This window comes from Lissotriton vulgaris, chromosome 10 (assembly GCF_964263255.1).
Source record: "Lissotriton vulgaris chromosome 10, aLisVul1.2, whole genome shotgun sequence".
Classification (NCBI taxonomy): Eukaryota; Metazoa; Chordata; class Amphibia; order Caudata; family Salamandridae; genus Lissotriton; species Lissotriton vulgaris.
The window spans coordinates 111,456,501-111,471,851 of record NC_141698.1 but is presented as its reverse complement, the minus strand read 5'-3'; the positions used below and the strand labels follow the sequence as shown (position 1 = coordinate 111,471,851).

Genomic DNA, 15,351 nt, shown 5'->3' with positions numbered 1-15,351 from the left:
AAGTGTCTCTAAATGAACCCATATTCAATAGTTAGTACATCTGAATGTTAACTTACTGTTTGAGCAAGAGAAAGAACTTAAGGCTTCTACAGCAAGTCCCTGAACTCGGAGGCTGCCAATCAAGAGTTGGCTCATCTTGACTCCTTTGGGGGAAGAAACCATTGCTGTGCCAATGCAGAATTGCAATACTGCCACCACTGCGTTCAACAAGTGCATATGTGGCCAATCTTCAGGTAGAGAAGTCTGGATAAAAGAAAGCAGAATAGTACTGCAAAGGTGAGACATACTTATTTATCATGATGCAATCCTGAAAACGATATTAGCCATTTTACTAAAAAAGTTAACTTTTTGCTAAAATAAATACTAATTAAAAAAAAAGTTGGTTATCTCAGATTAGCATTGCCTTAAATGTATGTCACTAACGATGGACGAAATGCAAGTGAAGTGAAAAATACACTGCAACATTTCTTGGGATGAATTACTATTGTACAAATATATAGATTTCGGCAACGCTGTTGCAAAAAAAAAAAAAACATCTCCCGCCTTTTGTCAACTACTGTAACTTAAATATAAAAACTTGAAGCAGAAAGGATGCAACGTGTTACAGTAGCCTTACTTCTTTTGACTATACCACCTATTTAAGAATATTACTCAAATTCTAAAAGCACACCAGTGAAAGTATCCAGCTTTTTCTTCTCAAATTCGTATTGGTTGTTTCTGGGCACCGATTAGACTTTTTGTGCATCTAATTTTAAATAGGATGTGTGTAAAGTTTTTTTAATAGGAATTAAGGATTTGAAAATTGCTGCAAATAGAGGAAAGGAAAACTAAATAGTTAAATTACTGAACAAAGGAAAGACAGTGCAATAGACTTAGCGTGGAGGAAACCCACACGTGATCATTTCACTGAAACACTTTTAAAGACGACATCAAGGGTACAATCAAAGCATATACGTATGAAAAGCAGGGGGCAAGGCAAATCTTGCTCAGAAGAGTGAAACAGAAAATTGCTTTTGATCAGCCACATGATTTGCATTGCAGATTTCTACGTGCTAACACTGTCACAGAGAGACTAACAATAAAGAAATAGATAATGTACAAAGTGTATACATGAAGATTTTTTTTTACCATTTTCGAAAAGCTGATATAATTCCCGAACCAAATTCATATGAATTAATAAGAAAGTAGCTTAATGACAGGAGAGGAAAAGTTAACAGTAAAATAAGTCAACTGAATTAAATAAAGATGTGCCCATTTGTGTCATTATGTGTTGCTGAATTAATGTGTGATGTGTAAGGATTCTATAAGGGAAAGGAAAAGAACTCTGAAAGAGTAGTTGCTAAAGGAAAAGCCCCAGTTTGATAAACCTTCTCAGCTCATGGTGGATGGGGTGCTTGTATGACTGAACCTGACTTTATATAGATGATATAGTATCAGCTTCATTTTTACACTGGCGATGAAAAATCTTGGTGAATGAAGTCAATTTGCAAAGGGTGGCTGGAAACATAATCGCAGGTTGGAAGTACAAAGATTTGTGTAGTGAGGGTTTGAAAGGGCATAACGTGTTCAATAAGATGTGGGGGGTAGGGGGTTGTGAGCTTAAAATTTCCCAACATTCATGCTGGGATATTTGGTAAAAACACATTATATAAGCAGCACAACAGGGGGGGTGGCTCTTAAAGGGCTTTGTAAAAGAGGAGGGGGATTGTGAGGGATGACATTTCCATGAAGGAAGGTTTAGAGCAGGGTTCTCCAAAGTCAGTCCTGGACGGATGGATACATAACAGATTTTTAGCATATCCCATTTAGATGAATGTAGTTATCTTAAAAATCTGTCATTGATCTGACCCTCCAACACCTACTTTGGAGAACCCTGGTTTGGTGTATAGGAGTCACAGACTGGTGCCTCTAGAAATATTTAGAGAATTATTGGTCAATAAAGCATTAAAGTATTTGTAAAACAAAAGAGATCGAGAATGTCGTATTGGTGGCCTGAGTTAGATGTTCAGAAAAAATAGTGGTGAACGATTGTGGCTAGTGTTTGAGGGCAGATAATAGCTGTGCCAACAGGGTCCAGGTGATAAGACAATTGCCAGATACTCTATGGAAAGATGTGGCAGTGGATATTTTGGGGCCCATTCACAGTGAGGGTAGTGTCTGGTAGGTGAACTTAAAAGACAGGCTTTTGAGAAGGCCTGAAGTAGAGTTCAGGTGTTCTTTGGATACCAGTAATGTCATCAATGGCGTGATCGAGAGAACGAAAATTCAAAGAAACAATTCTGTGTGCTTGTGTGAAACACAGAAATTGAAAGAAGTTGTAAAGAAAATCGAGATGTATCAGTTGGCTCAGCATTTTTCTACTGGTAAGATGCCTATTCCGTTATTTAAATAAGTTGGATACCTTAGTGAGTACTGGATGGGTGATCAAGAAGACTTTTGCGGGTGGGAGAAGGATGCAGCTCTTACTAAAGACAATGGAGGTGTAAGAAACGTGACACGTTGACTGCAAGAACAGAGTGGCTTGGAAAGAGGAAAGCTGCGAAAAGAACCATGGTAAGCATTCGGTGAGGTGATTTGAATAGGACTACCAATGGTTGGAATGGCCTCACAAGGTTTTTCAAACCAATGGAAGTAAGTAAGCTATTTAAAAATGATGTACAAACACAAAATGATATATGAATGGAGCAGAGGTGTGGAAATCTGCTGAAATCAGTGAAGATGTTAATGAAGGAAAGACGAATGAAGGGGTGAAGAATGTGAGGAAAGTTAGCAACTACAGCCAGAATATCTGAAGGATTTGGTTCAAGGTGTTAAATATACATCTGAAGGTGGTGGGTCATAGGCTGCTGCAAATTTTCTTCCATTGAAGAGCAATCGTTTTTATTTTAGGAAAGTTTTTCTCTAAGTATTTGGCGTATTTCATTTTCCACTATGTTTACATTGCTATTAGTACAAGGGGGAGATGGGTACTATCTTATGTTGGCGAAGGAACACATGATGTGTAAGGATTCTAGAAGGGAATGGAAAATAACTTTGAAAAAGCAGTTGCTGAGAAAAGAGCAGAAATGTGGATGGATATCCTTGGTGCAAGGTGGATAGAGCTTTGTATGAATAAACCTGAGTCCATACACATCTCACATCAACTGGTCTCAGCTTAATTATTACACCACTGCATTTGATTTGATCCCAGATAAGCTGAATTAGAGTTCAAGTTAAATCCCAAAGGGTATATATGAATGCAAGCAGAAATACCAGTTAGCATTATATCACAATTAAGCCAGCTATTTAACAATGCATTGATACGACATAAAAATGGCCACACGACTGTAGGTACTTTGCATGTGTGAGAATTTCCAAACATTAATAGGGCTTGTTAACCTATGGTTTTAATTAGGGGATTTTTATATCGCATCCAGTGCTGCCTATCAGATCATTTAAAGGAATATAAATGTTTATAATATAGATATGCATGGTAGTTTACCTTGCTTTGGCAATGGCTGTTAGTATTATATATCTACTTATAAAAGGTGTCTCCCCCCAAATCACTTTAAAAAAAATATATATATATATTTTTCTGTGTTGGGTGCAACCTTCAAACTCCCCTTTATTTGTTTTAACTGTTTTCCATCCCTTTACCACTACTCACACTTTAACCCCAAAAAAGCCTTACCAGCATTTACCACTACACACCTCTGAAACCTAAAAACCGCTTATCAACCTTTACTACTACCTAGCCTTTTACCCCTACGCACTTCTGAACCCCAAAACTTTTATCTCTGCAGGGTCAGACTTGGATAAAAAATAGGCCTCGGCAACAAAATATAAGTGGCCCACATTAGTGAACCAGAAAGCTAAAAAAGGGGCCCACATTTGCAAATCAGGCTAGTCTTGTAAAGACATGCTGTATGAGTATTTTAAAAGGTATTAGAGACTGCATGCATTTGTGTTTGCTACAAGAAATATTTGTTTTAATATCAAAGAAATTAACAGTTGAAATTTGGCCAACCTTGCCATACAACAGACCCACTTGTTTGCCTTTTAGACCAGTCCAACCCTGTCTTGCTAACACTGAACCCTAAAAAACCCTTACCTCCCTTTACCACTGCCCACCCATGAACCCTGTCCCTTAACCGCCTCTTTTTTAAAGTGAAATAGAAATTACGTTATTAAAAACACACAGACACCCCCCACCCCCACCCACCCCTGTGTGTAAAGTCCCTCATCGTAAAGTGTCTGAAAATGGCATTTGTGGTACTTACTTGTGGGGTAAGGACTTGTGTCATAATATGTGTTGTTACATACCCTTCAGAGAGCTGAGGATGAACAAAATGTTTGTGCTCATATGAGATGTCACAGTCCAATCAATAAGTGTGCAGTCCTGACTGATTTTCTTCAGTTACTCGCCTCTAATTCATGGAACTGTTTATTGATTATTATGCCTTTTCCAAAAAACATGTAATTCGGCGCTGCCCAGATGTCTGGGTTCTGTGTTCCACAGTCAAGGGCCACAGACGCAAAGAGGCTTTTCCCCTGTACTTCGGTCACTGGAAGGTTTATTGTGTAAGGAGATGTGCTGTTGCACCATGTAAGCATCTGATAGGAACATAATGTAGTGAACTTTTCTGTATGCAGGCAGGCACTTTGCCCCATCAGGCCTTGTAAATATTACAGAAGAATTTAGGCTTAATCCTTAAATTTACTCTGAGCCAATGAAGAGATTTTAAAGCTGTTTTAATGTGCATGCAGACCCTTGGATTCAAGCAAAAATTAGCCACCAGGTAGGGAAGTCTTTGCAGCCTGTTAATGAGTTTCTTTTGGGAGCTCAATGTTACTCAGATGTTAGTCTGATTTACTAGCATTTTCTGGAGATGCAAATCAGTGTACATTTGAAGGCTAACTGTGTGTCTAGGGTGTCTCAATGAACAGGAGGACAATAGATTTCCCATTTTATTCTAATGAATATAGGAGTTCTTTTCTGATGTTATCTTGGGCGATTTGGATGCCACTGACTGGTCTAAACTCAGACTAGTGATGATGAATAAGGTTGTTACATTCTAACTGCTCTTGGAGAGGTCTAGTGATCTGCCTTTCATTATCGTGCCAGAGTAAAACAACCTTGAGCGCAGCCAGACAAATTAAGATATCTTCAGGAGGGATATGAAGGCATGGCCCCAAGGGCTGGGAATCTGTCTACACTCACCAGTTAACCCAAATTCTATCTCACTCATAGATAACGTTTACAGGCAAATAGAAGCCTTTAACTAACTACTTCACTAAGCTTGGAATTAACCTGTTTCGCTCTTCCTAGACTGCGGAAGGGTTCCCAAAAGAGGTCTCCTTGGTCAGCCTAAAAATTGAACACAAGTGTGTTGCAGCCCAGAGTTTCATCTGCAAAAGCAGCAGTAGCTAAAGCATTTATATTGACGATTACATTTAAGTGCAGCCATTTGCTGCCTAAATGTGAATGTAAACTATTTGATTAACAAGATCTGAAGAACAATGGACATTGAATAGCCCAGAGGAACTGTTTCAAATGTAGTTATGAAAAGCAGGGGCCACAGACTTGTTTTTCCTCAAGAAGCTTTTCTGGGGCATAAACATTCGCTTCTACTTCATAGACTGCTGCTGAAATATCTTGCAATCCCATTACCCTTATTCTGTCCCAATGAATACTTTTCGTATACCAAATGATCCCATACCCAAAGGCACTGCGCAGTCCAGAATGCATTGGTTAAAAACATATTGCACATAAGTGCTTCATTCAGGGCTTTTTAGCATTTTCTTACTACTACATACCCATATTTTAAGTACAGTGCTCTTTGTTCCATTTCTCCCAGCGCTTGTTGCAAAGCTTTGTGTTTCCAGGTTCAGCAGTTTCCCAGATAAACGCATTCTTAAATATGGGAAATATGGGCTCTATATGGCGCTGAACTGTGGGGTACGCAGAGAGTCGATACCTTGGCCCATCTGGAAAATAATTTCCATAAAGATCTGATGAGGCTACCCCACAGCACTCCTACAATCCCCCTCTTGCTGGATGCAGGTACTCGCCCAATTTGTGAGCAAGCAAAATTACGCCCCTTGCTACTTTGGTCCCGGGTATGGAATGTCCCAGAATTGAGTAGTTACGCGGATGCCCTGAAAGATCTGTTGTCTCTCCCAGGTTGCAATAAGATACCCTGGTTCAGGGAGGTAAAACGATTGCTCTATGAGCTGGGATTAGGAGATGCCTGGGCCAATAAAACAGCACCGCCCAAGCAGTTCCTAAAGAACGCCTACTGGTTATGGGTAAAAAACAACAGAATGCGTAATTCCAACCATTGCAAATCTGTTGCCCAGTTCTTATTAGTTAAAGATCTCCCCTTCAGGGAACCCTATCTGGACCTAATCCACAGCTCTGGAGACAGATCACTTTACATCAAATTTAGGGTGGGTGTTCTCCCCCTAGGATCGTTAACTTCCTCTTGGAATCCTCCTTTTCAAACGGTGGCGTTTTGTCCGTTTTGCGACTCAAGGGTTGAGTCTGTCGCCCACTTCCTGTTTGAGTGCAGTGTCTATGCAGCGCCTAGATTGAAATGGCTAAAGCCCTTGTGTAGAAGTCTGGGAACAAGATCACACCTAGAAGCCCTACGTATACTGCGCTCTGATGCCCGCCCATTGTTTGCATGCTGCATGGCAAAATTTCTTGGCTGGGCTTGGCGTATAAGATCTGCAAGAAAGCTACTGATCCAGTAATGCCCTTTTTTTTGTCCAGATATTAGTGTAAACATCTGTAAGGATAGCTTAAATGTGTATTTTGTGTATTACTGTTTTTATCATGATTCCCTACGGTATTTTATATTATGCATCTCTGAAATGATTTTATTCTTTGTACTGCTTTTATGATATGTACCGTATCGAAATAAAGCTATACTACTACAAATATGGGAAATGTGATGTTTCAGCAGCAGAGACGTGCAAGTTCATTATACAACAAACGTACACCATTTCAATTGGGCTTTACATGGTGGTGGGGATGATTAGCAATATAAATGCCAGTTCTAGTAAATTTCAAAAGATAAAGAATGATCTAAACAAGATACTTTTTGTATTTGGTTACTTTGGGACAGTTCTTTGCAGTCATTTAAGACCTCATGTAGAATCACTAACAAAATGTGGCAATAAAAAAAGCAAAAACAACAAGGTGATGGAAGGAATGCTTGAATTAATCTTAGCCACTGGCGTTAGCTCTGGGCCGCGTTCCATATCATCGCTTGTGTTCCGATTCAGGGGGGATTGGCCTGGCAGTTCAGGCTGGACTGGTCCTATTGGAGCAGGGTGATGACTGATTTGAATATGGCGGGGTCCAAACTGAGTTGACATGGTGGGCAAAAGAAATATGGGATGGAATGCTACTCCAAGCAATTGCCAGTGGTTAGACTTACTGCTAACATTCTTCCCATCACCTTCTGTGTGTTTAACAGAATTTAAACAAAAAAAAGCGTAACTACCTTCACATAGTGTTTATACTAGAATAAAGTTTCTACGGCAGCTGGAAGGCTCGGTGTGTTGAACGCTCACCAATGAAACATTCATAAAGACACTGAGGAATCAACCTTTCAATCCTTCAGTCCGATACCTCGCTAATCCTTTAAATACCTGGTGATATGCATTTCTCATACTTCTACATTGGCATTTACTCAATATTTAACACCTATGGTCAGATGTCTTCATCAAGGCATTTCTCATTGCAACCCACTCCCCCTCTTACTAATTGGCCGCATCGCTATTATAACAATGGTGGCACTACCGCACATACTATATATATTACAGAATTGCCCCTTCCCCAAAGATTCTTTACCAAGCTGACCGCCTCTTTACAATCCTATTACGGCAAAAACAATCACCCATTATATCCCTGCACAAAAGCTACAAACCTACTTATGAAGGAGGACTGGAAATGGCTGACCTGCTCTCCTATTACAGGGCTCCCCAGCTCCTCATTCTCAACGAATGGCTGCTTAGAACTGGAGGGGACCCTACTTATAGGCCAGGATTCTGAGTCCTTGGAGATACACAATTCTTGCACTTTATCTATGGTGGTATACCCTCACCCTGTGACATCCATTAAATATAAATCATTAGTTACTAAGACACCCAATACGTTTGGCAGGCTCCGAGAACTGTGGGAGGCAGAAATGGGTCTTGAGAAGGAGGAGAGGAGGGAGGCACTGGCAGCACCTAGAAACATTGCAATAATGACTGGATTCCCTTGATTAAATGTAAATAATTACATGAGAGGCTTCAGTGGATTCCCCGGAAGGATTCCGATCTATTCCTCAGATGTCACACTGAGGTTGGCACTTTATTACACAAGGGTTGGCATTATCAACTTATCTGAAACTTTTGGTGGCTGTAGAATCGATCTGCAGTGATTTGGTGGGTTGCCATGTCTCACTTGACCCACACATTGCTATCCTTAATATCACAGGCGATCTCGGCCTACCGAGATATCAGAAGGTGTTTCTTAGGGTTTTCCCAACCATCACCAAACAAAACATAGCACAATGCTGGTGTTCGACTAATGCCCCTACTATCGTAAAATGGAAAGAGCGTAGACAAAACTAGACTACTTGAGAAACCAATTAATGAAGTTAGAAAATGTTCTCACAAGCATGCAGGTTTGTGAGCTCAATTACGGGGTTTGCTTAAAAAAATCCCCCTTCTCAAGTTTTATAGATCTTAGGACTGACATACCTAAGACTGCACTATTATTTGTGCAATCATTAGTTAGGTGGTGCTGGGATGAAGGGAGAGGCCTTTCCTTGTTGATGCTTAATGTTTATTTATTGATGATTAGGAAGTGTTTAATTTTCCTTTGTAATATTATTATTTGTGAAATCAAATACAGTATTTCCTGGACTGTATACATTCTTTTGTTTGTGCTTACGTACCAACAATTAAACATGCAGCTCTTGGCAGATCATGAATTTGAAATCTTGCAAGGCAAACTCAGACTTTTGAGATCTGTTAATTGAATACCATCAAACTGAGTAATAGTAACACCTGTCATTAACATGTTTTCCACATAGCACTAACTATTATTTTGCATTACCAATTGGTGCAGTTCCTGCAGGTGAGTAAGTGCCTGGCACATCAAAGCCACACAAGAGGACCTGGAGCACAGCAGAGTTTCTACAGCTGCAGGATCGCAAACAAGCTCATCAAGCATGCCTGGGGGAAAGGAGAGAGATACATTTCAAAATGTTGATGGAAATTAAATCATATTTTTAACAAAACAAGACACGTATGGTTTAAGAAAAAACACACTATGCCCTAAAGTGGAGGCATTGTTAGACCTGTCTGCCTTAGGGTGGTCTTTCCCCAGACTTTTTGCCTCGCCCCTTCTGCTTTTCTGAATTTGTTTTGTTGTCCTTGGGACCCTAGCACTGGTAGCAGGGATAAAGTGCACAAAGTGCTTGCGCTCACTCCATAAAACATGGTAAAATTGGCTGAGTGAGGGACAGCAAAGTTAATGACTATATTGGGCTGTACAATCAGATTCTGAGTGAGCAAGTACTCAATACCTGTTTTACAGAGCTGTGCCAACACCTAGTTGTTAGTAACCTCACTGACCCCAGGGAGATTGCTAAGGAGGCAGACCTCTGGGTCAGCATAAGAGTGTCTAAGAAGGCATCTGGGTGAGGGAGGGTGAGGGGGCTGGATTCCCAAAAGGTTGGTGAGAGTCCCCACCAGAAGAAAGAGCAGGGGTAGGAGGTGTTTGGGGGAATAAAAACAAGGAGTTCTCTCAAGGCCCCAAAAACAATTCTCAGGGGAAGGGAATCCAACCCCGTTCTGACATGGGCACTGGATTATGGGATAACACAACAGCTATGTCCCCACATGCCAGGAGTGTTGGGCACATAAAAGGAGATATGAAGGGCCTGACTAAAATGTTGGTCAGAAAGCCTCTGACCGCTCGTCGGAGGCTTTCCGACCGACATCCTTGGTTTAAACTCCAACCGCCTTATTAAAAATAAAGTGGTCAGAGTTTAAACCGGCCAGTCAATCTGACTGGCTTCCGACGGACAGGCTCAAGGAGCTCGTCGGAAAGGCCTCATAATCCCATATGGATGGCGTTTACGCCGTCAGGATTACGATGTCGGTTTCCGACAGGCTTTCCATGTCACGCTTTCTGATGGGGGCCCCCAGCAAGGCCCCCTTCTCACAGCGGCCTCCGGTTCGGGGCAGAGGGGGCACCTATTGTGCACCCCATGTAAATCCTCACATCGTGTGGCAGGCACCGTGAGGTGCCTACAATAAGGTTTGGGGATTCACAGTGACTCCTATTTCTCTATGGGAGCTTGTGCTGTGGCCGGTTTCCGACCACCGCACAAGCTCCTAGAGAGAAATGGGAGTCTGAGACCGCACCATATGCATTTGCATTGTAATACTGTGTTCGGAACCACCGACCTATGGTCAGTTGGTTCCCACACCAAAACGGTGTTGGTTGTAGGCAACTCCACCAACATTGTAATAGGGCCCCAAGTGTCTAAAGAGGCAACAGTCCCCACGCCCCCCCCCCCTCCCAGACCCACCATCCCACTGGTGGGCAGACTCCCGAGTTGGCGGTGTAGCGATTGGGGAAGAGATTGCTCTAATTAGAGTAGAGGAGTGAGTAGAGGTTATCCTAGTGTCCCTGGGTGACAAGGAGACGGTGCCCAAAGCCTAAGTGCTTTTGAATATTTGCAAGTATAGGCAGCTGGTCACCATCATAGAGCAGACAGTGGAGACTCTAAGGGGCACAGGTACTCTGGTGTCCTCGGAACAAATCATACCCAATATATTCCACCTGGGCATGGTAGCAGACAACCGGGAAAGTCACAACCCTGTGAGTGGGGGGTCTCATGTTTTCTTAAGGTAGCTGTGAGCCCTGCAATACCTGTAGATTGTGGGTTAGGTAACGATCTGGAGCACATTGTCTGGAAGGCAATGCCTGTGGATTTTAAGTTTACCTGAGTGTTTCTACTTGACCACCCGGTAATGGCTGCCCGTGAGGCCCAGGCAGCATCCAAAAAAGGGAACGGCAGAGGGCATGGGAAGCCAACCTCCTAAACTCCGGTCGATGGGTGCCTGAGGGAGCCGCTCAGAGCCTACCGGGGAGGATACAGCTGCCCTGTGGGCCTAATGGATGGGAAGTTCAGGGTGGGCCCACCAGGGAGGATTTTGTGAGGCACAGAAAGAGTGCCCATCCCTAGAGGGCTTGAGGCACAAATCTGAGGTCCATGTCGCTGGTGACATATCTGGAGATCACCTCATGGATTGGGCTAATTGCCTCCTGTACAGGGAGGCAAATGTTTCTGGGACTGTGTCAACCAGAGTGTTGGTGGTCCCCCAGTAATACAGAGCCTTCCTATTGGGGCTGGCTCACAACATACCTCTGGTTGGATATCTAAAACAGGGCAAGACCTTTGCCAAGTTTGTGTTCCACTTTTATGGGCCCCAGATTAAAACAGACTCATATGCATTATGTAGGTCAAGTGTGAAAACAGGGAAAAAGCTCAAGGCTCCCATGGTTCCATTACCTGTCATTGGCATCCCCTTTGAAAGGGTAGGCATCAACATTGTTTGGACTTTGGACATCAAAACCTCCTTAGGCAACAAGTTTATCATGGATTAGGTAGACCAAACCACCAGATGCCCCAAAGCCATACCTCCGAGGACTGTGACTGCTCCTGCAGTAGATAGATCTCTGACAGGGATTGTCACCCGAGTGGGGTTTCTCCAAAGAAGTGATGTCTGACAGAGATACCAACTTTGTGTCAGCGGTCATGAAGCAAATGTGGGATGAATGTGGAGTAACCTACAAGGTCTCCACACCCTATCACCCTCAAACTAATGGGCTTGTTGAAAGATTTAACAAGACCCTCAAGGGCATGCGTATAGACCTACCAGAGCCCATGAGGCGGAAGTGGGACGTCCCTTTGCCATCCCTACTCTATGCCTACAGAAAGGAATAGAGTTTAGCCTCTTTGAGCTCCTCTATGGCCACCCTGTTAGGGGACCTCTTAGTCTGGTAAGGAAGGGGTGGGAGCAAGCTCTGGAGCAACCTTCCAGGATATTTTTATTTATTTATTTATATGTTGAGCTTTTAAAGCGCGACAGCTATCCAAAAAGGGTTTCCCGGCGCCGAAAATAGATAGCTGTTGAGCAGGTCATAATACTCTAAAGCGAGGCAGTGACAAGTTATTGATTAAACAGCCAGGTCTTTATGGCTTTGCGAAACTGGACATAGCTTGTTTCTGTGCGTAAGTTGAGGGGGAGGGAATTCCACAACTTTGGTCCCAAGAGTGAAAAGGACCTTCCACCCATCCTGGCTAGACGGACTTTAGGCACGCTGAAAAGGCCCTGCGAAGAGGATCTTAGACAACGGGCAGGAAGGTAGGCGTGCACCAGAGATTTTAGATATCTCGGGGCAGAGACAGATTTAATTCTGTGCATGAAACTCAGGGTCTTGAAATTGACTCTGTTTTCGATTCTGATCCAGTGCAAAGCCCTGAGATGCCCGGACATACCTTCTCTCCTGTGACACTTGCACAGTAGTCTAGCTGCAGCGTTTTGCTCAAGCTGGAGACGTCACATGACAGCTTGTGAGGACCCTAAATAGAGGACGTTTCCGTAGTCAAGCCGCGAGGTGATGACGGCATTGACTACAGACTTTTGCGTGTCTCCAAGCAACATCCATATGATTTTTCTGAGCCATCTCAAGATGGTGAAACACGTGGCTGTTAACTTCCTAACTTGAGGCTGCATGGTGAGGCCTTTGTCAATGATAATGCCCAAATTTCGCACTTGGTCCGACGGCATGGGAAGAGATCCCATTTCTGGAGGCCAGTGACTGGTGCTCCAAAGATCCGGATTTGGGCCAAGGATTAACACCTCCGTTTTGTCACCATTGAGCTTCAGTAGGGTTTCCCTCATCCATGTAGCAATTTTACTTAGACCTGCCTGCAAAGGAGAAGAGGAATTCCCATCTGTGTTTGAGAGTGAGAAGATAATTTGCGAATCATCTGCATATGTGAACAAGGTCAGGCCTTCTGATTCGGCGATCTGCGCAAGTGGGGCTACATACAGATTAAAAAGCAAAGGACTAAGCACCGAACCCTGGGGAACTCCATAAGGGGACAGATGGATGTTAGATGACCCAGTGTTTGAGGTTATTTGAAATGTTCTTTGAGTCAGAAATGAAGCGATCCAATCTAAGGCCTTGCCCCTCACACCAGAGGCAGAGAGGGATTTTAACAAGATGCTATGGGAGATGGTATCAAACGCTGCGCTGAGGTCAAGTAGAATCAGCGCAGCTGAGTCCCCTTAATCCCCTAGATGGCGCATATATTCCGACACCCCCAGTAGTGTAGTCTCAGTCAAAAAGCCAGGACGGAAGCCTGACTGCGTAGGATGGAATATGTCATTGGCTTCTGTATAATGGGCGAGGTGGCTATGAACATGCTTCTCCAAGATTTTGGAGAAAGCAGGCAGGAGGGAGATGGGGCGAAAGTTGGCCAACATTTTTGGGTCGGTCGTTGGTTTCTACAACAAAGGTGAAACCATGGCATGTTTCCACATAGTGGGGACAGTGGCCGTGGATAGGGATAGGTTGAGTGCCTTGCAGATCACAGAGAGTTGCTCGGTGTCAAGGAGTTTGAGAACAGAGATTGGGAGTGGATCGACTAGAGATCCGGATTTCAGTTTCCCTATTATCTCTTGAAGGCCTTGAACATTCATCTCAGTCCAGGAAGTGAGTGGCTCATACGACAGATCTGGCTGGGGGGGAAGAGTACACATCCATAGAGTCAGACTCAGAATTCCTTACCACAAGCCCCAGCTGTTTGGAGATATCCGAATAGATGGTGTCAATCATGCTAGTAAAAAAGAAAGCCAGTTCTTCACATTGGACATTACTCAGGGGGAGAGGTTCAGCAATGATTTGAGAGCCCGCTAGTTCTTTAACTAAGTTGAATAATGTTCTGGATTTATTTGTGGCTGCTGAAATGATCTTCGCCACATAATCGGCTCTAGCTGCAATACAGTCTTTATGATAAAGCCGGAGTTCCCTCCTGTAATTCTGACCCGCCGCTGGAGAATAATCCTTCCTCCAAAGGCGCTCGAAACGTTTACATTTGGACTTTGTAGCTTTCAATGAGTCATTGAATTATAGCGCAGGGGTGTTATGGGCTTTGACTTTCTTGTGTGCAAATGGCAGACAAGCATCAATGGCCTCCATAAGCCACCTGCCGGTCTTTATGGCCACTGTTTCCATATCGTCCGAATCTACTATCACATCATGTACTTTAGAGTCTAATGCAGATTTAAGAAGATTCATATCAAGTTTCCTCCAGTTCCTATTACCATACAGGACTGTTGAATTAAGAGGAGCAAGAATCGCAGGGGCCGACAGGCTAAAATTAGTAAGAAAATGGTCTGACCAGTGTAGGGGCAGGGCGGGGAAACATTGAAGCCGTGGAAGGCTGGAAAAGATAGGGTCCAGTATATGGCCACCTCTATGAGTGGCCCCCGTATTCCATAAAGTGAGGTGCATGGCTGCCAGGTCATCAATCAGATTTATGCCTGTATTATTCTGTGGGTCATCAAGATGGATATTTAAATCCTCTACTATCGAAAGGTTGCTAGAGTTTACCAGACAAGAAGCAACCAGATCCGGAAACTGCGTCGCCCAAGTTTGTACGGAGCCGGGCGGTCGATAGACTAGCAAACCGGTAAACGTAAAATTAGGAAGCAGTGAGAGTTTAAAAAGGGCTATTTCACAGGCATTCAGAGAAACTGGTTCAAGAGTGCATTGCAATGATTTTTTGAATATGACTGCTATGCCACCCCCGATTCTATTCGGTCTGTCCCTTCTAACAATGGCATAATTTGGCGGCAAGGCTTCCGCAACATCTGGGCCTGCACTATCATTTAGCCAGGTCTCCGTAAGGAACAAGGCATCCAGCAGTTCATCGGACAAAAGGTCATAGATGTTTCTTTTATGTTCACTTAGAGACCGGCAGTTAAGACTGCCAAACCGCCAGGTCTGAGGCGACTTACAGCCTGCAGCCAACTGTCTACAGAGCTGGGGAGTATCAAGCTGTAAATTACAATTAGGGCACGAGCTGGAACATTGCCTGTCATTCTGAAAGATCATACATTGCTCATTAACTGATCCTCCGAGCGAATGCAGCATGTCAGGGGAGTAGACCCTTAACATCTGGACCTTTTGTCCAGAGGTTTGGGGACCTGGGCCCGGCCTGGCGCGGACGGGCGCAGACTGGCTTGCCTTTGGCGCGCCGTCGGGGAGTGATGATCATTTTGTAG

The 15,351-nt window shown here is 43.4% G+C and overlaps 1 protein-coding gene across 1 annotated transcript in view; it reads right to left on the bottom strand.

Annotated features, from left to right (window-relative positions):
- Positions 1-15,351, bottom strand: part of BRAT1 (BRCA1 associated ATM activator 1) — a 191,940-nt gene that overhangs the window by 52,383 nt on the left and 124,206 nt on the right. Inside the window, exons 8-9 of the mRNA XM_086940635.1 lie at positions 9,095-9,213; positions 57-243 (exon numbers count right to left, since the gene is read on the bottom strand). Coding sequence (XP_086796761.1) covers positions 57-243; positions 9,095-9,213 — 306 coding nt within the window. The remainder of the gene's footprint in view (positions 1-56; positions 244-9,094; positions 9,214-15,351) is intronic.